The 21092-nt window shown below is 43.6% G+C and overlaps 1 protein-coding gene across 1 annotated transcript; it reads left to right on the top strand.

Annotated features, from left to right (window-relative positions):
• The first annotated feature begins 4413 nt into the window (after positions 1 to 4413).
• On the top strand, positions 4414 to 20282 carry UBIAD1 (UbiA prenyltransferase domain containing 1). Its single transcript, XM_027110188.1, has 2 exons — positions 4414 to 5272; positions 19223 to 20282. The coding sequence occupies exons 1-2, from the start codon at positions 4744 to 4746 to the stop codon at positions 19708 to 19710; spliced, it is 1017 nt and encodes a 338-aa protein (XP_026965989.1). The 5' UTR covers positions 4414 to 4743; the 3' UTR covers positions 19711 to 20282.
• Positions 20283 to 21092: the final 810 nt, after the last annotated feature.

Genomic DNA, 21092 nt, shown 5'->3' with positions numbered 1-21092 from the left:
CGGAGCAGCTAAGCCCGTGCGTCACAGCTACTGAGCCTGCGCTCTAGAGCCCGCGAGCCACAGCTACTGAAGCCCGCGTGTTGCAACTACTGAAGCCCACGTTCCTAGAGCCTGTGCTCCGCAGCAAGAGAAGCCACCGCAATGAGAAGCCCATGCTCGCCGCAACTAGAGGAAGCCCGCGCGCAGCAACGAAGACCCAATGCAGCCAAAAGAAATAAATTAAATAAATAAATTTTTTTTTTTTAATTCTACGGTATCTTAAAGTTCTTTCTTACTGTATAGAAGGCTTCCTTGTTCTTTTGTTATTCTTATAGCTGCATAGTGTTCCATCACATGGATATATCATAATTTATATTTCCATTTCTCTGTTGATGGACACGTGTTATTTTCAAATTCATGCTATTACTAATGATGATGCAATGAATGCCTTTGTAGATATATAATTTTATTCCCTGGCAGCTATACAAAATAGTACCAAAAATGCGATTATAGGGTCAGAGGGTAAATGCATGTGTAATTCGATGGATATTGTCAAATTCATCTCTGTAAGGGAGGTATCAATTTTTATTTCCACCAGCAATATATGAGGTTTTTGTCTCCCTAAGACGTGGTATGGCCCTGTTTTCTAATTAACAATCACAGATGGTTTTATAGAATAGTAATCAGTGCATTTATAGGTCTCTTTTCAGTTTACTCAGAGCTTTCTTGTCCATTATGTTAACATAATAACTAATATTTATTGAGCACTTACAAGCTATCAGGCGTTTTGGCGGACCTTATAGAGTAGTGGCTAAAAGCATCTTGGAGTCAAAACTAACCGAATCTGAAACTTAGCTCCAACATTTACTGACTATATGAGAAAGCACTTATGTACCTATTTCCTTATTTATAAAACTAGAAGGATTATAATGCACCTACTTCGGTAGGTGGTATTGTGTGGGTTAAATGCTAATACATGTAAAATACCCAAAACACTGTATGACACATATGAACAGTCAGTAAATGCTGTCACTGCTGTTCCTGAACATCTCTATGAATGAGGCAGTTCATATTGTTCCCACTTTGTATAGGAGTAATCTGATGTCCAGAGGAATTGGGTTATACAGTTGGTAAGTGGTAGAGCCAGGACTTGAATATATCTGCTTCTTCCTCTTGTCTGATTCGGCAGCATTGGATATTCAGGTTTGGCCAGCATTGCAAGTATGTGCTGGGTGGTGGAGTTGTAAATGTTTAACAATCACCTGGGACGGGAGGGCGGCATGTATGTATATACTGGGCTTCCTTCATCATGTGTGACTTGTGAGGTCAGAATGCTCTGTCTTGAAATTCTTAATGATTTTTGAACAAGAGTTCCTGCATTTTTATTTTGCACTGGGCACCAAAATCATGTAGTCAGTCCTGTGTCCATATATGTTATATGTGTATTATAACGTTCACTAATACGAAGAATGTGTAGCACAAAACTTACAAATAATAATAAAATACACGATACTTTTTATTATAAATTCCATATAGCCAGTTGATTCTAACTGTATGCTTTCTTTGATACTGTGTAGCCTCTGTGTGGTTGCATTGACCAATGAGTGTAGTTCCAACATGACTGTTGGTTGATATTATCTTTTTTTTAAAAAAAAAAATATGGGCTTCCCTGGTGGCACAGTGGTTAAGAATCCACCTGCCAATGCAAGGGACACGGGTTCAAGCCCTGGTCCAGGAGGATCCCACATGCTGCGGAGCAACTAAGCCCGGGCGCCACAACTACTGAGCCCGCGTGCCAAAACTACTGAGCCTGCGCTCTAGAGCCCGTGCTCCAGAACAAGAGAAGCCACTGCAATGAGAAGCCTGCACACCGCAATGAAGAGTGGCCCCCGCTTGCTGCAACTAGAGAAAGCCCACAGCAATGAAGACCCAATGCAGCCAAAAATAAATAAATAAAATAAAATAATATATATATATATTTTAAAATATTTATTTAGGCTGTGCTGGGTCTTAGTTGCGGCTTGTGGGATCCTCGTTGTGGCATGCGGGATCTTTAGTTACGGCATGAGAACGCTTAGTTGCAGCATGCATGAAGGACCTAGTTCCCTGAACAGGGGTCAAACCCGGGTCCCCTGCATTGGGAACGCGGAGTCTTACTCACTGGACCACCAGGGAAGTCCCAGTATTATCTTTTACGTTAAGGAGTAGGTGGAAAGTGAAACAATCGAGATATATTGAACTTTGCTAGTTCGTCAATGACATGAATGGCTTCTTTGCTGAATTGGATAATATTCTAATACTGGAAGTATATTTCCTCAAATTTTTGCTGCTACTCAAAACGAAACAGCTACAGAGTTGACACACTTAAAATTTAATCTGGGCCTTCCCTGGTGGCGCAGTGGTTGAGAGTCCGCCTGCCGATGCAGGGAACGCGGGTTCGTGCCCCGGTCCGGGAAGATCCCACATGCCGCGGAGCGGCTGGGCCCGTGAGCCATGGCCGCTGAGCCTGCGCATCCAGAGCCTGTGCTCCGCAACGGGAGACGCCACAGCAGTGAGAGGCCCGCGTAACGCAAAGAAAAAAAAAAATTTAATCTGCATTATTAACTTTTCTCTGTCACTTTCTTAATTCCAGATGATGTACAAAACAATTATGAAGCATTTGCTGATTTGTGTGGTATGAATACTCCCATCATGGCAGATTTCAAACCACCAGCGGATATCACTGAATGAACAGGTAGGAAGAGATAAGCAGCAGCACATCATTATGTAGTATTTCCACAATGCAGATAAAATAGACATAAATAACCTGAAGAGCATAAATGGTAAAGTGTAGTGAAATAATTAGGAAGTAATGAGTTTTGAGTATTTGTTACCTTGGCTTTTAATATAATGGATCTACTCGTAGGTTTGTATAATTGAATTTTTTTTTTTTTTTTTTCCAGTACGCGGGCCTCTCACTGTTGTGGCCTCTCCCGTTGCGGAGCACAGGCTCCGGACGTGCAGGCTCAGCGGCCACGGCTCACGGGCCCAGCCGCTCCGCGGCATGTGGGATCCTCCCGGACCGGGGCACGAACCCATGCCCCCTGCATCGGCAGGCGGACTCTCAACCACTGCGCCACCAGGGGAAGCCCTAATTTAATTTTTAATAATGGCTTTGCTTAATGACTGCTCACAAAATTCCTAAAAATTTAACAATTGGCTCTCTCCAGCCAGAACAAGCTACAGATATGGACCATAAGCTCCCAGAAGGCAGGAAGTGGAGATACAAAGCTGGCCAACTGGTGGGTGGGGAGGAGGGCAGTTCTGTGCATGAATAAGTAAATAAATTAGAAGAAAGATAAAAAGGCAGTCAGGGCAGTATATGGAATATGCATAATAAAAAGTGGGAATTATTGCTGTTGTGATTATTACCAGAGCTAATAATTTCTTTTTTTTAATTTTAGTTTAGTTTTTTTAAATTGAGCTATAGTTGATTTACAATATTGTGTTAGTTTCAGCTGTACAGCAAAGTGATTCAGATACATATGTATATATTCTTTTTCAGATTCTTTTCCATTATAGGTTATTACAAGATATTGAATATAGTTCCCTGTGCTGTACAGTAAATCCTTATTTATCTATTTTATATATAGTAGTGTGTATCTTTTAATCCCATACTCCTAATTTACCCCTCCCCCCTTTCTCCTTGGTAACCATAAGTTTGTTTTCTGTTTCTGTGAGTCTGTTTCTGTTTTATAAAAAAGTTCATTTGTATTATTTTTAAGATTCCCCATATGTGATATCATATAATATTTGTCTTTCTCTGTCTGACTTCACTTCGTATGATACTCTCTAGGTCCATTCATGTTGCTGCAAATGGCAATATTTCATTCTTTTTATGGCTGAGTAATATTCCATTTTTCATATATCTTTATCCATTCATCAGTTGATGGACCTTTAGGTTGCTTCAATGTCTTGGCTAAGCTAATAATTTCCTAGACATCGTCATTTCCCATTTCAGAGCTTCGGTTTTCTCATTTGGAAAGGAAGTTTAATTACACCTTTCTTATCACCCTCAATGTGCTCCCTGATTTTTATCTGTTTTATTCACTGCTGCGTGCAATAGTAGGTGTTCAGTAAATGTTGCACACAGTAGGCGCTCAATAAATGCATGTTGAATGAAAAAAAATGAATGAGTCCTATTTCCGTGAGAGAAAGCTCTTGGTAAGTCGTAAAGCGACACGCACTCGTGGCCCTTCTTGAGATACTAAGTGAGGCTGTTTCCAGCAAGTGCGGGAGCAACTGCCACTCGCGGACCGTCGGGGTGAGGAAGGGCTGGACCGCTGGGTCGCTGCACTGTCCCGGCCCCGCCCCCGCCCCAAGCCCCGGCCCCGCCCTCAGCCTGGTCCCGCCCTCAACCCCGCCCCGGCCCAGGCCCGCGCAGCCGGTCCCTGTTTCCCGGCGGGCCTACAGTGGCGGGTGCCCAAGATGGTCGCTCCCGCAGCTGCGTAGAGGCGGCAGCGGTTCAGTCTCGGGCTGTAGGGCGAGGCGGGCGTCTGGAAGCGGTCCTCGCCCAGGTGACAGGAGGTCGGGGAGGTGCCGCCGGGCCTCGTGGGGTGCCAGGCCCACTCGCTGCAGTCCCCGGGCCCCGCCGCCTCCCTATCCCTGCCCCCGGGTGGAACCGAAGAAGGTCAGGTCCGCCGCCCCGCCTGTCCTCGCCTCAGGGCGGACGCTGTGTGTGGGTGGCTCACTGTTTAACATTGACTTCACCCAAGTGCATTCTCCATGGCGGCCTCGCAGGTCCCGGGGGAGAAGGTTAACATCCAGGCAGGAGAGACGGCCAAGGTCGGGGACAGGGACCTGCTGGGGAACGGCTGTTCGGAGCAGGACAGACCGCCGCAGCGCTCGTGGAGGCAGAAGTGCGCCTCCTATGTTCTGGCCCTGCGGCCCTGGAGCTTCAGTGCCTCACTCACCCCGGTGGCCCTGGGCAGTGCCCTGGCCTACAGATCCCAGGGCGTCCTGGATCCCAGGCTACTGGTGGGTTGTGCCGTAGCTGTCCTCGCTGTGCACGGGGCTGGCAACTTGGTCAACACTTACTACGACTTTTCCAAGGGCATTGACCACAAAAAGAGTGATGACAGGACCCTGGTGGACCGAATCTTGGAGCCCCAGGATGTCGTCCGGTTTGGAGTCTTCCTCTACACCTTGGGCTGTGTCTGTGCTGCTTGCCTGTACTACCTGTCCCCTCTGAAACTGGAGCACTTAGCTCTCATCTACTTCGGAGGCCTGTCTGGCTCCTTTCTCTACACAGGAGGTAAGAATTGGCCTGTTTGCTGTGCAGCAGGTCTTAGTTGCAGGTATTGGAAACTGCGGTTTGCATAGGAATTATAGGGTTAGTGGAGAGGTGTCAAAGGTTATTTTCTTTTTTCTTTGGCCGCACTGTGTGGCCTGCGGAACTCCCCCCACTCGGGATCCAACCGGTGCCCCCTGGGAGTGGAAGCTGGAGTCTTAACCACTAGACCACCAGGGAAGTCCTCAAAGGTTATTTTCTGAATTAGGCCACTTTATGTGAAATCTATAATGTTTGGGTCGTGTGGATTTGGGGGATAGCATTCCTGGTTTGGCTTATGGTTGTTAGGAATAACTTATATATGGAAATTTTTTGTGTCTAGTTTCCACTGGTTGGTCATACCTTATAATGCCACAGTTTCAAATTTTAGTGTAATTAAATTTGAAAAGCTCAAATTATACACCTGATTATTTTCAGCTAGTTTGCTAGGTGATCCCTTGCAGCAGGCTGATTAAGGTGGTGATGGGCTGGTGGTTAAGCCCTATTTATTGAGCACCTATTATGTGCCAGGCTCTGTTCTATGTGAACACAGCAGTCAAGTCCCTGCCCTTGTGGAAGTGATTTTATATATCATGAGGAGAGACAGAAAATAAAAATAGTAAATTATGGGTAGGATGACCAACATCCTGGTTTGCTCAGCAGTGAGTGTTCCTAAGATGTGGGGCTTTGGAAACCAGGAGAGTTCCTGGTAAGCCAGGATGAATTTGTACCTTGGTTACAGTACCTGAAAAGAACATAAGTGCTATAGGGAAAAGAAGGAGAGCAAGGAAGGAGGACACAGCTGTCTGCTTTAACTAGTTTGATCAGGGTAGGCCTCGTAAAGAAGGTAACATGTGAACAAAGATTGTAAGAGGTGACAGGTGAGGGAGTTGCCTGAGCAGATATCTGGAGGAAGAGTATCTTGGAACAGCAGTTGCCAAAGGTAGGCGTGTCCCTGAAGAGTTGGAGGAATAGCATGGAGTCCAGGGTGTGAATGAGGGAGAGAGTAAAAGGAGGAAAAGTAAGAGAAGTTCGTTGGGGGGTGGGCAGGGTGGCACAAAAATGCTGTAAGCCTTAATGTTTTAAAAGAATCACTCTGGCTAAGGTACTGAGAATGGATAAAGAGGGGTAAGGGTAGCAGCAGGAGCACCCAGAAGGAGGCTGTTGAGTAAACCAGGCAAGAGATGTCTGGTGGCTTGAATCAGGGTGGGAGTAGTGGAGAGGGACGTAGTCAGATTCTGAATTTATTTTGAAGGTAAACAGGGTTTGCTGATAGTTGGGATGTGAGGCAGGAGAGAAACAGAGAAATTAAACATAACTCTAAGGTTTTGTCCTGAGTAACTGGAATAGTGGTGTTGATGCCTAGTGAGAGAGAGAGAAGGTTGAAGATAGGCCTGTGGAGAGAAAGTTGAGAAATTGACTTTGGACATCTTAATGTATTAGATCTCCAAGGGGGTGTCAAATTGATAGTTGGGTATGAGTCTGATTTCGGAGAAGAGGTCTGAGCTGGAGATAGAGACATTTGGGAGTCTTGCACGTAGATAAAGTTGTACGACTGGGGGGAGATCCCGGAGCGGGGCAGTGTTGATAGACCTGAGGGTGAGCCCCGGGGCACTCCAACATTAAGAGGTGGGGAGAGTAGAAGGAAGGCAAAGGGAACTGCAGTGGAGCATCTGGAGGAGAAAGAAGAAAAGCAAGAGACTATGGTATCCTGGCAGCCAATTGTAAAAAGTTCACTGAGGGAAATCAGCAGGGCGCTGAAATAGAATGAATGTATCAGGTAGTGGTGGATGGAATAGGTCCTCTCTGTGAAGGTGACGCTTAAACTAAGACTTGACAGATAAGGAGCAGCCATGGGCAGAATCGGGGTCTGATTTGGGTCCTTCAGGGATGAAGGAACAGCAAATGCGAATGTCCTGGAGTAGGGTAAGACTTGGCATCATTTAGGATCTGCTGAAAGGCCAGCGTGATCAAGAGGAAGACCGAGATGCAGCTGTCGGGGCAGGCAGGGGCTAGATCGCGCTGTCTCATAGGGCCTCGGTCTCCGCCGGTTCCGCCTCACTCCCAACCTCCAAGCCTAGTCCTTGGACCTCTCTTCTTTAGCTCCATTTACTCCCTTAGGGATTTTAGCCCGTCTCGTGTCTTCTATTGCCATCTATTAAGCTGGTGACAAATTTCTACCTCCAGACCAGATCTTTCCACTAAACCCCAAACTCAAATCCAACTTCTTACTCAGTAACTTCTCTGAGAGGTTACAGGCATCTCAAGCTTGACACGTCTGAGACCAAATTCCTCATCTGCTCACATAGAAATCTGCTCTACGCTCAGCTTTCCCCATATCACTCGATGGCAACTCCATCCTTCTCGTTCTTCAGGCTGAAGGTCATGGGCATCATCCTTGACTCTTCTTTCTCACATCTTGCATCCAGACCATCAGCAAGTCCCGTTGACTCCACTTCTTTTTTTTTTTTTTTTAAGATTTTTTTTTGAATTTTATTTTTTTATACAGCAGGTTCTTATCAGTTATCCATTTAATACATATTAGTGTATACACGTCAATCCCAATCTCCCAATTCATCACATGCCCCCCCCCGACCCCCCAGCCGCTTTCTCCCCTTGGTGTACATATGTTTATTCTCTACTTCTGTGTCTCAGTTTCTGCCCTGCAAACCGGTTCATCTGTACCATTTTCCTAGGTTCCACATATATGCATTAATATATAATATTTGTTCTTCTGTACCATTTTCCTAGGTTCCACATATATGCATTAATATATATTTGTTCTTCTGTACCATTTTCCTAGGTTCCACATATATGCATTAATATACAATATTTGTTCTTCTTTTTCTGACTTACTTCACTGTGTATGACAGTCTCTAGATCTATCCATGTCTCTACAAATGATCCAATTTCATTCCTTTTTATCACTGAGTAATATTGCATTGTATATATGTACCACATCTTCTTCAACCATTTGTCTGTCAATGGGCATTTAGGTTGCTTCCATGTCCTGGCTACTGTAAATAGTGCTGCAATGACAATTAGGGTGCATGTGTCTTTTTGAATTATGGTTTCCTCTGGGTATATGCCCAATAGTGGGATTGCTGGGTCATATGGTAATTCTAATTTTAGTTTTTTTTTTTTATTTTTTAACAACTTTATTGAGGTATAATTGCTTTACAATGGTGTGTTAGTTTCTGCTTTATAACAAAGTGAATCAGTTATACATATACATATATTCCCATATGTCTTCCCTCTTGCGTCTCCCTCCCTCCCACCCTCCCTATCCCACCCCTCCAGGCTGTCACAAAGCACCGAGCCAATATCCCTGTGCCATGCGGCTGCTTCCCACTAGCTATCTACCTTACTACGTTTGTTAGTGTGTATATGTCCATGACTCTCTCTTGCCCTGTCACAGCTCACCCTTCCCCCTCCCCATAACCTCAAGTCCGTTCTCCAGTAGGTCTGCATCTTTATTCCTGTCTTACTCCTAGGTTCTTCATGACATTTTTTTTTCTTAAATTCCATATATATGTGTTAGCATACGGTATTTGTCTTTTTCTTTCTGACTTACTTCACTCTGTATGACAGACTCTAGGTCTATCCACCTCATTACAGATAACTCAATTTCGTTTCTTTTTATGGCTGAGTAATATTCCATTGTATATATGTGCCACATCTTCTTTATCCATTCATCCGATGATGGGCACTTAGGTTGTTTCCATCTCCGGGCTATTGTAAATAGAGCTGCAATGAACATTTTGGTACATGACTCTTTTTGAATTTTGGTTTTCTCAGGGTATATGCCCAGTAGTGGGATTGCTGGGTCATATGGTAGTTCTATTTGTAGTTTTTTAAGGAACCTCCATACTGTTCTCCATAGTGGCTGAACCAATTCACATTCCCACCAGCAGTGCAAGAGTGTTCCCTTTTCTCCACATGCTCTCCAACATTTATTGTTTCTAGATTTTTTGATGATGGCCATTCTGACTGGTGTGAGATGATATCTCATTGTAGTTTTGATTTGCATTTCTCTAATGATTAATGATGTTGAACATTCTTTCATGTGTTTGTTGGCAGTCTGTATATCTTCTTTGGAGAAATGTCTATTTAGGTCTTCTGCCCATTTTTGGATTGGGTTGTTTGTTTTTTTGTTATTGAGCTGCATGAGCTGCTTGTAAATTTTGGAGATTAATCCTTTGTCGGTTGCTTCATTTGCAAATATTGTCTCCCATTCTGAGGGTTGTCTTTTGGTCTTGTTTATGGTTTCCTTTGCTGTGCAAAAGCTTTTAAGTTTCATTAGGTCCCATTTGTTTATTTTTGTTTTTATTTCCATTACTCTAGGAGGTGGGTCAGAAAGGATCTTTCTGTGATTTATGTCATAGAGTGTTCTGCCTATGTTTTCCTCTAAGAGTTTGATAGTTTCTGGCCTTACATTTAGGTCTTTAATCCATTTTGAGCTTATTTTTGTGTATGGTGTTAGGGAGTGATCTAATCTCATACTTTTACATGTACCTGTCCAGTTTTCCCAGCACCACTTATTGAAGAGGCTGTCCTTTCTCCACTGTACATTCCTGCCACCTTTATCAAAGATAAGGTGTCCATATGTGCGTGGGTTTATCTCTGGCCTTTCTATCCTGTTCCATTGACCTTTCTGTTTTTGTGCCAGTACCATACTGTCTTGATTACTGTAGCTTTGTAGTATAGTCTGAAGTCAGGAAGCCTGATTCCTCCAGCTCCTTTTTTCGTTCTCAAGATTGCTTTGGCTATTCGGGGTCTTTTGTGTTTCCATACAAATTGCGAAATTTTTTGTTCTAGTTCTGTGAAAAATGCCAGTGGTAGTTTGATAGGGATTGCATTGAATCTATAGATTGCTTTGGGTAGTAGAGTCATTTTCACAATGTTGATTCTTCCAATCCAAGAACATGGTATATCTCTCCATCTATTTGTATCATCTTTAATTTCTTTCATCAGTGTCTTATAATTTTCTGCATACAGGTCTTTTGTCTCCTTAGGTAGGTTTATTCCTAGATATTTTATTCTTTTTGTTGCAATGGTAAATGGGAGTGTTTTCTTGATTTCACTTTCAGATTTTTCGTCATTAGTATATAGGAATGCCAGAGATTTCTGTGCATTAATTTTGTATCCTGCTACTTTACCAAATTCATTGATTAGCTCTAGTAGTTTTCTGGTAGCATCTTTAGGATTCTCTATGTGTAGTATCATGTCATCTGCAAACAGTGACAGCTTTACTCTAATTTTAGTTTTTTAAGGAACCTCCATACTGCTCCATAGTGGCTGTATCAGTTTACATTCCCACCAACAGTGCCAGAGGGTTCCCTTTTCTCCACACCCTCTCCAGCATTTGTTGTTTGTAGATTTTCTGATGATGCCCATTCTAACTGGTGTGAGGTGATCCCTCATTGTGTTTTGATTTGCATTTCTCTAATAATCAGTGATGTTGAGCAGCTTTTCATGTGCTTGTTGGCCATCTGTATGGAGAGATGTCTATTTAGGGCTTCTGCCCATTTTTGGATTAGGTTGTTTGATTTTTTAATATTGAGTTGGATGAGCTGTTTATATATTTTGGAGATTAATCCTTTGTCCGTTGACTCGTTTGCAAAAATTTTCTCCCATTCTGAGGGTTGTCTTTTCGTCTTGTTTGTAGTTTCCTTTGCTGTGCAAATGCTTTTAAGTTTCATTAGGTCCCATTTGTTTATTTTTGTTTTTATTTCCATTGCTCTAGGAGGTGGATCAAAAAAGATCTTGCTGTGATTTATGTCAAAGAGGGTTCTTCCTATGTTTCCCTCTAAGAGTTTTATAGTGTCCGGTCTTACATTTAGGTCTCTAATCCATTTTGAGTTTATTTTCGTGTATGGTGTTAGGGAGTGTTCCAATTTCATTCTTTTACATGTAGCTGTCCAGTTTTCCCAGCACCAATTATTGAAGAGACTGTGTTTTCTCCATTGTATATCCTTGCCTCCTTTGTCATAAATTAGTTAACCACAGGTGTGTGGGTTTATCTCTGGGCTTTCTATCCTGTTCCATTGATCTGTGTTTCTGTTTTTGTGCCAGTACCATATTGTCTTGATTACTGTAGCTTTGTAGTATAGTCTGAAGTCAGGGAGTCTGATTCCTCCAGCTCCGTTTTTTCCCCTCAAGACCGCTTTGGTTATTCGCGGTCTTTTGTGTCTCCATACAAATTTTGAGATTTTTTGTTCCAGTTCTGTAAAAAATGCCATTGGTAATTTGATAGGGATTGCATTGAATCTGTAGATTGCTTTGAGTAGTATAGTCATTTTCACAATATTGATTCTTCCAATCCAAGAACATGGTATATCTCTCCATCTGTTGGTATCATCTTTAATTTCTTTCATCAGTGTCTTATAGTTTTTTGCATACAGGTCTTTTCTCTCCCTAGGTAGGTTTATTCCTAGGTATTTTATTCTTTTTGTTGCAGTGGTAAATGGGAGTGTTTCCTTAATTTCTCTTTCAGATTTTTCATCATTAGTGTGTAGGAACGCAAGAGATTTCTGTGCATTAATTTTGTATCCTGCAACTTTACCAAATTCTTTCATTAGCTCTAGTAGTTTTCTGGTGGCATCTTTAGGGTTCTTTACGTGTAGTATCATGTCATCTGCAAACAGTGACAGTTTTACTTCTTCTTTTCCAATTTGTATTCTTTTTATTTCTTTTTCTTCTCTGATTGCCGTGGCTAGGACTTCCAACACTACGTTGAATAATAGTGGTAGAGTGGACATCCTTGTCTTGTTCCTGATCTTAGAGGAAATGCTTTCAGTTTTTCACCATTGACAATAATGTTTGCTGTGCGTTTGTCATATATGGCCTTTATTATGTTGAGGTAGGTCCCCTCTTTGCCCACTTTCTGGAGAATTTTTATCATAAATGGGTGTTGAATTTTGTCAAAAGCTTTTTCTGCATCTATTGAGATGATCATATGGTTTTTCTTCTTCAGTTTGTTAATATGGTGTCTCACATTGATTGATTTGCATATATTGAAGAATCCTTGCATCCCTGGGATAACTCCCACTTCATCATGGCATATGATCCTTTTAATGTGTTGTTGGATTCTGTTTGCTAGTATTTTGAGGATTTTTGCATCTATATTCATGAGTGATATTGGTCTGTAATTTTCTTTTTTTGTAGTATCTTTGTCTGGTTTTGGTATCAGGGTGATGGTGGCCTCATAGAATGAGTTTGGGAGTGTTCCTTCCTCTGCAGTTTTTTAGAAGAGTTTGAGAAGGATGCATGTTAGCTCTTCTCTAGATGTTTGATAGAATTCACCTGTGAAGCCATCTGGTCCTGGACTTTTGTTTGTTGGAAGATTTTTAATCACAGTTTCAATTTCATTACTTGTGATTGGTCTGTTCATATTTTCTATTTCTTCCTGGTTCAGTCTTGGAAGGTTATACCTTTCTAAGAATTTCTCCATTTCTTCCAGGTTGTCCGTTTTATTGGCATAGAGTTGCTTAGTCTCTCTACTAAGAGAGTGGTAGTTTCTTAGGATGCTTTGTATTTCTGTGGTGTCTGTTGTAACTTCTCCTTTTTCATTTCTAGTTTTATTGATTTGAGTCCTCTTCCTCTTTTTCTTGATGAGTCTCGCTAATGGTTTATCCATTTTGTTTATCTTCTCAAAGAACCAGCTCTTAGTTTTATTGATCTTTGCAATTGTTTTCTTTGTTTCTATTTCATTTATTTCTGCTCTGATCTTTATGATTTCTTTCCTTCTACTAACTTTGGGTTTTGTTTGTTCTTCTTTCTCTAGTTCCTTTAGGTGTGAGATTAGATTGTTTATTTGAGATGTTTGTTGTTTCTTGAGGTAGGATTGTGTTGCTCTAAACTTCCCTCTTAGAACTGCTTTTGCTGCATCCCATAGGTTTTGGATCATCCTGTTTTCATTGCCATTTGTGTCTAGGTATTTTTTGATTTCCTCTTTGAATTCTTCAGGGATCTGTTGGTTATTTAGTAACGTATTGTTTAGCCTCCAGGAGTTTGTGTTTTTTACGTTTTTTTCCCTGTAATTGATTTCTAATCTCATAGCGTTGTGGTCAGAAAAGATGCTTGATATGATTTCACTTTTCTTAAATTTACTGAGACTTGATCTGTGACCCAAGATGTGATCTATCCTGGAGAATGTTCCATGTGCCCTTGAGAAGAAAGTGTATTCTGCTGTTTTTGGATGGAATGTCCTATAAATATCAATTAAATCTATCTGGTCTATTGTGTCATTGAAAGCTTGTGTTTCCTTATTAATTTTCTGTTTGGATGATCTGTCCATTGGTGTAAGTGAAGTGTTAAAGTCCCCCACTATTATTGTGTTACTGTCGATTTCCTCTTTTATAGCTGTTTGCAGTTGCCTTAAGTATTGAGGTGCTCCTATGTTGGGTGCATATATATTTATAATTGTTATATCTTCTTCTTGGATTGATCCCTTGATCATTATGTAGTGTCCTTCCTTGTCTCTTATAACATTCTTTATTTTAAACTCTATTTTATCTGATATGGGTATTGCTACTCTAGCTTTCTTTTGATTTCCATTTGCATGGAATATCTTTTTCCATCCCTCAGTCTGTATGTGTCCCTAGGTCTGAAGTGGTTCTCCTGTAGACAGCATATATATGGGTCTTGTTTTTGTATCCATTCAGTGAGCCTGTGTCTTTTGGTTGGAGCATTTAATCCATTCACGTTTAAGGTAATTATCGATATGTATGTTCCTATTACCATTTTCTTAATTGTTTTGGGTTTGTTTTTGTAGGACCTTTTCTTCTCTTGTGTTTCCCACTTAGAGAAGTTCCTGTAGCATTTGTTGTAGAGCTGGTTTGGTGGTGCTGAATTCTTTTAGCTTTTGCTTGTCTGTAAAGCTTTTGATTTCTCCATCGAATCTGAATGAGATCCTTGCCGGGTAGAGTAATCTTGGTTGTAGGTTCTTCCCTTTCATCACTGTAAATATGTCATGCCACTCCCTTCTAGCTTGTAGAGTTTCTGAGAAATCAGCTGTTAACCTTATGGGAGTTCCCTTGTATGTTATTTGTCATTTTTCCCTTGCTGCTTTCAATAATTTTTCTTTGTCTTTAATTTTTGCCAATTTGATTACTATGTGCCTCAGCGTGTTTCTCCTTGGGTTTATCCTGTATGGGACTCTCTGTGCTTCCTGGACTTGGGTGGCTATTTCCTTTCCCATGTTAGGGAAGTTTTCGACTATAATCTCTTCAAATATTTTCTCAGGTCTTTCTGTCTCTCTTCTCCTTCTGGAACCCCTATAATGTGAATGTTGTTGCGTTTAATGTCCCAGAGGTCTCTTAGGCTGTCTTCATTTCTTTTCATTCTTTTTTCTGTATTCTGTTCTGCAGCAGTAAGTTCCATCATTCTGTCTTCCAGGTCCCTTATCCGTTCTTCTGCCTCAGTTATTCTGCTATTGATTCCTTCTAGTGTATTTTTAATTGCAGTTATTGTATTGTTCATCTCTGTTTGTTTGTTCTTTAATTCTTCTAGGTCTTTGTTAAATATTTCTTGCACCTTCTCGATCTTTGCCTCCATTCTTTTTCCGAGGTCCTGGATCATCTTGACTATCATTATTCTAAATTCTTTTTCTGGAAGGTTGCCTATCTCCACTTCGTTTAGTTGTTTTTCTGGGGTTTTATCTTGTTCCTTCATCTGGTACATAGCCCTCTGCCTTTTCATCTTGTCTATCTTTCTGTGAATGTGGTTTTCGTTCCACAGGCTGCAGGATTGTAGCGATTCCGCTTCTAACATGCACTTGGGACTGGACCACTTCTCGTCACTTCCCACCACTACCCCTGTCATCTCCCTCAATTATTGCGGCTGATTCTTTACCCGTCTCTGTGCATGCACCCTTGTCCCTTTCCCAGAGCTCCCAGATCAGCAGCCAGAGTAATCCTGCAGTTGTGTCAGTCGCCTGCTCAAAACTCTCCAGTGGCTCCCACCTCATTAGAGTAAAGGCCAGGGTCTTTACAGTGACCCCCAGGGCCTGACATTATCTGCTCCACCTGCAATTCCCCACAACTCTCTGACCTGCTCTCCTCTTCACCATGCTCCAGCCACACTGCCCTGCTAGCTGTTTCTGGAACACGCCAGGCATGCTCCTGCCTCAGGTCCTTTGAGATGCTGTTTCCTCTGTTTAGAACGCTCTTCCCCCATCTGTGTGTATGATTTGCTTTCTAACTGCCACCCATTTGCTCTAATGTCAGCTTCTACCCTATTTAAAATTACAAAACAATAACAATTTTTTTCTGCAGCAGCTGAAAAAAATAAAATAAAATCACACACACACCCTGTGTCTCCCCTACAGTGCCTTCCCTATTGCTCTCCTCTGCTTTTTCTTCATAGCACATATTACATTCTAACCACATAAAGTACTTACTTTGTTAATTATCTTCCCCTTTAGACTGTAAACTCCCTGGGGGTAGGGATTTTAGTCTCTTTGTTCTCTCCATCATGCCCAGAACAGTGCCTGGCAAGTAGTCAGTACTTAATATTTATTGAATGAACAAATGGGGAGACACTGAAATGTGTTGAGCAGGGTAATGACATAATCTGATTTATGTTTTTTTTTAACGTTGACTTTTATCGATATATAGTTGACGTATGGTGAAATGCATGGATCTTAAGCGTTATAGTTTGATGAATTTTGACAATTACATACAGCTGTATAACCCATACCCCTACCATAATACAGAACATTTCTGTCACCCCCAAAAGCTTCCTTGTGCTTTTTCCCTGTCAACCCCACTCTTCCCACCCCATCTAGAGGCCACCGCTGTTGCGTGGTCTAGAACATCATGTAAATGGAATCATTCAGTATGAATTCTTGTGCCTGTTTTTGAGTTTCGTTGTGTTGTCATGTGTATCAGCAGTTCCTTTGTATCACTGAGAGGTAGCCATTGTATGGACATACCACAATTTGTTTATCCATTATCCTGTTCAGTGACTTTTGGATTATTTCCATATTTTGGCTATTACGACTGAACATTCATATTCAAGTCTTCTGTGGACATTTGTTTTCATTTTTCTTGGGTAAATGCCTAGGAATCGCATTACTGGGTCATAGGGTAGATGATGTTTAACTTTATGAGAAGCTGCCAAAGTGTTTTCTGAAGTGGTTCTACTGCTTTTACCTCCCCACCAGCGAGGCGTGAGAGTTCCATTTACTCCACATCCTTTTGATGCCAACATTTTGATTTATGTGTTAAGAAATTCATTCTGGTCGCTGTGTGGAGAACTGGCCCAGTGTTTCACTGTGCTGGCTCATGTGGAAAACGGTGTTGGGAGGAGGGGAGTGCCTAAAAGGAAACTCCCAGGTGGGCCACATCTCTGAATCAGGTGGAGCACATGAGCCTTGGGTCGGACGCTCAGGAAACAGGGCTTTCTGCTCAAGGGCTTTGTCATTTTCTGGTATCAGATAACCTCAAGAAGCTTTGCTTACGTTGTTTTTTGCCAGGCGATCTAAGGTGGTGTTCTTGGGTACTCTTGCCAGAGGTCAAGAGCCCCGAAGTCTGCTTGGAGATCTGAGAAAAAATGCAGAAGAAGAGCAGACAGCTGGTGGAGAAATTTGCTAGATTGGTGCTGGGAGCATTCCTGCCTGGCATCTTCCTTGGGCAGGGGTAGTTGCCTAAACGTGTGAGATACCGCACAAGACATCGATTTCCTAATTTAGAATTGGAGCCGAGGTGCTGCTTCAGAGACCTTCCTCCTGGAGGGCATGTCCTCAGACAACCAAATTATTTATCAAAACACTGCCTGGGGGGTACAGAATTAGTTTGCTGTGTGTTGGGGGTACAGGGGCCATGCCTGTTATACCCTTTCCTGGAGATGCTTCCTTCCAGAGAATCAAGGGTGGTCATTTAGCACTAAAGGATCCCAGCCACTAGGTGTGGAGGTGAACTTGGGCTGCATCTTGTTCTTTGGCTACCATGCTTTTAGATCTTTTACAGATCATTGTCCCTTATCGTTTTAGGCTGTTTAAAATGCAATTGATGACCGAATAGTTTTTTTTTTTTAATTTTCTGATCCCGAGGCCATGCCTTGGTAGCTTGATTAGATCAGAGGTTTCCCAAGCTTCCGTAGCAATATATGTGTGGATCACCTCTTTGAGTGGGTGTCTCTCACCCTTTCCGTGCTGCTTTGCCTGTTTCAATCCAAGTGGGACATTTTTCATGACCTTGGTTCCAAATTCCAGGTGCTTGTTACTGTAGCTCTGGGTTCAGCTCATCCTTTGTGTCAAGCACTGGGGAGCCAGCTGTTAACTGGCCAGACACAAGGCCCTGCCCTCATTGAAACCTACAGGTTAGTGGGAGAGACAGAGATTAAGAATTAGAAGTGTGGGAATTCCCTGGTGGTCCAGCGGTTAGGACTCTGAGCTTCCACTGCAGGGGGCACGGGTTCCATCCCTGGTCGGGGAACTAAGATCCCGCATGCCACACAGTGCGGTCAAAAAAAAAAAAAAACTAGAAGTGTGATGGAGTTTACGAAAGTGGAAGTCAGGGTGCTGTGGGGCACACTGCAAGGGGAACCAAATGTGGTCTAGGGCCGAGGAAGGCTGCCTCGAGGAATGGTCTTTAAAGTCTTGAAGGATGAGTAGAAGTTAGCCAGGCAAGGAGTCGGGGTCGGGGGAATGTCTGAAGGCCCTGAGGAACTGAAAGAAGTATGTGTGGCGAGGGGAGGTGGGCTCAAAGTCAGGCAGGAGGGAGGCAGGGCAGGGCCAGAGGTGAGCTAGGTGGAAGATCTGGGGCTCTTTTATCCGGAGGACAACTTGTTGAGAAGCGTTTTCAGGTGTACGTTGGGGGCGGGGCATGACTAGCTTAGTATTTTGAGAGGATCATTTTGGCCGCATCGTGGAGGTGTGATTAGGAATGGGGAGGGGAGGTGGTTATGAGAACAGAAGCTGAGGGATCAGTCGGGAGGGTGTTGCCGTATTCCAGGCATGAGACGACTTTGACGTGGATTTGGGGATGGAGCATTGGGGATGGAGAAACTGGGCCAGTTTGAAAGATGGGGATTAGACAGGATTTGAAGTAGATTAGCAGTATGGGAGGAAAAGTTAGGGATTATTTAGTGTTGTAACTCCATGGGCACCAGAGAGGGGAAGCAGTGTTGTAAGTTCCCTGTCTTTGCTGTTTTACTCATTATGTGGGTGAAAGTTGCTCTGTGTGGAGTTTGGGAACCATGAACTTTCACTGAGATTAACGAGATTCTCAGAACCAGAAGATGCTTCCAGAGGTTGTGGCTGAAAAGTAAGAGGCTGGGGTGGATATTCCGTGAGGGGCTGATCTCAGGGCATTCCTGACAGAAGCAGTGTCTTGCAGGGGTTGGTGGAGGATGAAAGAAACGCAAGCCCTGGACCGTAAGACCTGTGAGATCCTTCACGGGCTCTCCCGTTGAACTGTCTGTGACTTGGAACCCCCTGCTCTTTTTTCTTTTTTTCAACTTTTTTCAATTTTTTATACAGTTTTTAAAGGTTACCTTCCACTTACATTTATTACAAAATACTGGCTATATTCCCCGAGTTGTACAACACATCCTTGAGCCCATCTTACACCCAGTAGTTTGTACCTCCCACTTCCCACCCCTGTTTTGCCCCTCTACCCTCTTCCCCACTGGTAGCCACTAGTTTGGAAGGCCCCCGCTCTTTGTGGCAGGGCTTTGTTGGGGGACAGCAGGAAGGAAAACTCGGGGATGACTCTGAGACTGAACTGGGTGCTAAACGATTAGTCTTCTCTGTCCCTCTGTGCCACTGGAGAAAAAAGTCAGATTTTGCTCTGGAGGGGAGGGGAGTGCAACCACTGCCCCTCTTCACAGCCTAAGAATATGCCCCGTGCAGCCACAGCAGCCTGCCTTTTGACTGCCGCGGTTTCCAGCCCCTGACCTCACAGCAGCTCTCTGTGTTTTCTGGCCTAGGAATTGGATTCAAGTACCTGGCTCTGGGAGACCTCATCATCCTCATCACCTTTGGCCCGCTGGCTGTGATGTTCGCCTACGCCGTCCAGGTGGGGTCCCTGGCGGTCTTCCCGCTGGTCTACGCCATCCCCCTCGCCCTTAGCACCGAGGCCATCCTCCATTCCAACAACACCAGGGACATGGAGTCCGACCGGGAGGCTGGCATCGTCACGCTCGCCATCCTCATTGGCCCCACTCTCTCCTACGTGCTCTACAACACGCTGCTTTTCCTGCCCTACCTGATCTTCAGCATCCTGGCTGTGCACTGCAGCATCAGCCTGGCGCTGCCCCTGCTCACCATTCCCATGGCCTTTTCCCTTGAGAGACAGTTCCGAAGCCAGACTTTCAACAAACTGCCCCAGAGGACTGCCAAACTCAACCTTCTGCTGGGCCTCTTCTACGTTTCCAGCATCATTCTGGCACCGGCAGGCAGTCTGCCCAAACTCTAAGGGGACCAGTAGCCGCACGCCACAACATGTCCCCCCTTTCTCAGAATGTGTTGAAGGCAGAGTGTCTGAGGAGGGAAGGTGATTTGGCAGTGAGGGGCTGAAGGATGGCTTGTGAACGCCCACCTGTTTTTATTATTACATTCTTAAAGAGAATGTTTTGTTTTTGTTATTTTATTCCGTTTTATGGGGACTCTTGAAACCACTCTGGTGTCAGAACGAGGTAAATTGGACGCATGGCCCTTGTTTTATTTATAATTTCCACTAGAGGGTGATGTCAGGTCACTTTTAGTGGGCTACGATGCCCTAAGACTTGGTGAAGGAACCGCGCAGACTGGCCTCCTGTCCTGAAAGAGCCATAGTAACTGGGCCAAGTGTCCTCTGCTCTTTTGGTCTGGTTTTACACTACCTGGAGAGAGAAAGTCCCTCATTAACAGCCCGACTGGGCTCTAGGCTTTTTGCCTGAATTGTGATTCAGACCCTTTTGTCCTCACTTCACTTATTGCCACAGTTGAGGAAAAGCATCAGATCACCCTGCAGCAGGACAGTGGAGCAGAGGGCTTGGAAGGAAAAAACAAAAACACAAAAAAATAACACCTTGGAGGCAGCTGAGAAAATCACTCTGCTTTTGGATAGAAACTGGTAGGGCGGCTGGTTTCCCCTTGTAGAGCCCACTGGCATGACAGGAAGGACTCCCAGCCCTTTCAGTAACTCGCAGCGCTCTGAAGTTGTTAAGGCCCTGGCTGTCCTTGCCGACTACTGAAGGCCCACAAGGCCGCTTCTTCGCCTGCCCCCATCGTGTTTCCTCGCACTCCCCTATGCCCGCCCTCCATTTCTTTCAGGTCCCCATTTGTGTGTCTCCCATCCGTGGAGCCCTGCTGTTTGGGCAGCAGCTTAGCAACTGAGTCAGGGATGGTTGCCCCTGTCCACAGAACCAGAGGAAGAGCAGACCAAGGACAGCAGCTCCTCCATGAGTGAATAAGCCAATGGTCAAACAGTCCTGACCCTGTTCAGCGAAAATGACAGGCTCATCAGTGAGGACACTGCATCCTCCTCCTTGAGGACAGATATACAATACTGACCCGGCTTTTCCCAAAGGCTTCAGTTGCCTTGTGCAGAGATAGTTTGTACCCAGGATGGGGGAATTCCAGCATTGATCAAAGCTGCCTCTTGTTTCAGTGTCTGTGAAGTATAACTTCTGGGCTAGAATTGCTTGGTTGCATTGGGTCCAAGACCAAAATAGATTGAGACCATCGTCATCATGCTTTTCTGTTGTGATTATAGCCATTCTGATAGGCATTTCAGGGTCTTGGCCTGCAGAAAATGACATCAGAACTAGCTCTTAATCCTTAAAATCAGGCCACTTATGATTTGGCTCCTTGAGT

The sequence above is a fragment of the Aethalodelphis obliquidens genome, unplaced genomic scaffold, assembly GCF_003676395.1.
Source record: "Aethalodelphis obliquidens isolate GAN/ISIS:26980383/991018 unplaced genomic scaffold, ASM367639v1 scaffold9, whole genome shotgun sequence".
In the NCBI taxonomy this organism is placed as follows: Eukaryota; Metazoa; Chordata; class Mammalia; order Artiodactyla; family Delphinidae; genus Aethalodelphis; species Aethalodelphis obliquidens.
This window is presented reverse-complemented; position numbering and strand designations above follow the sequence as displayed.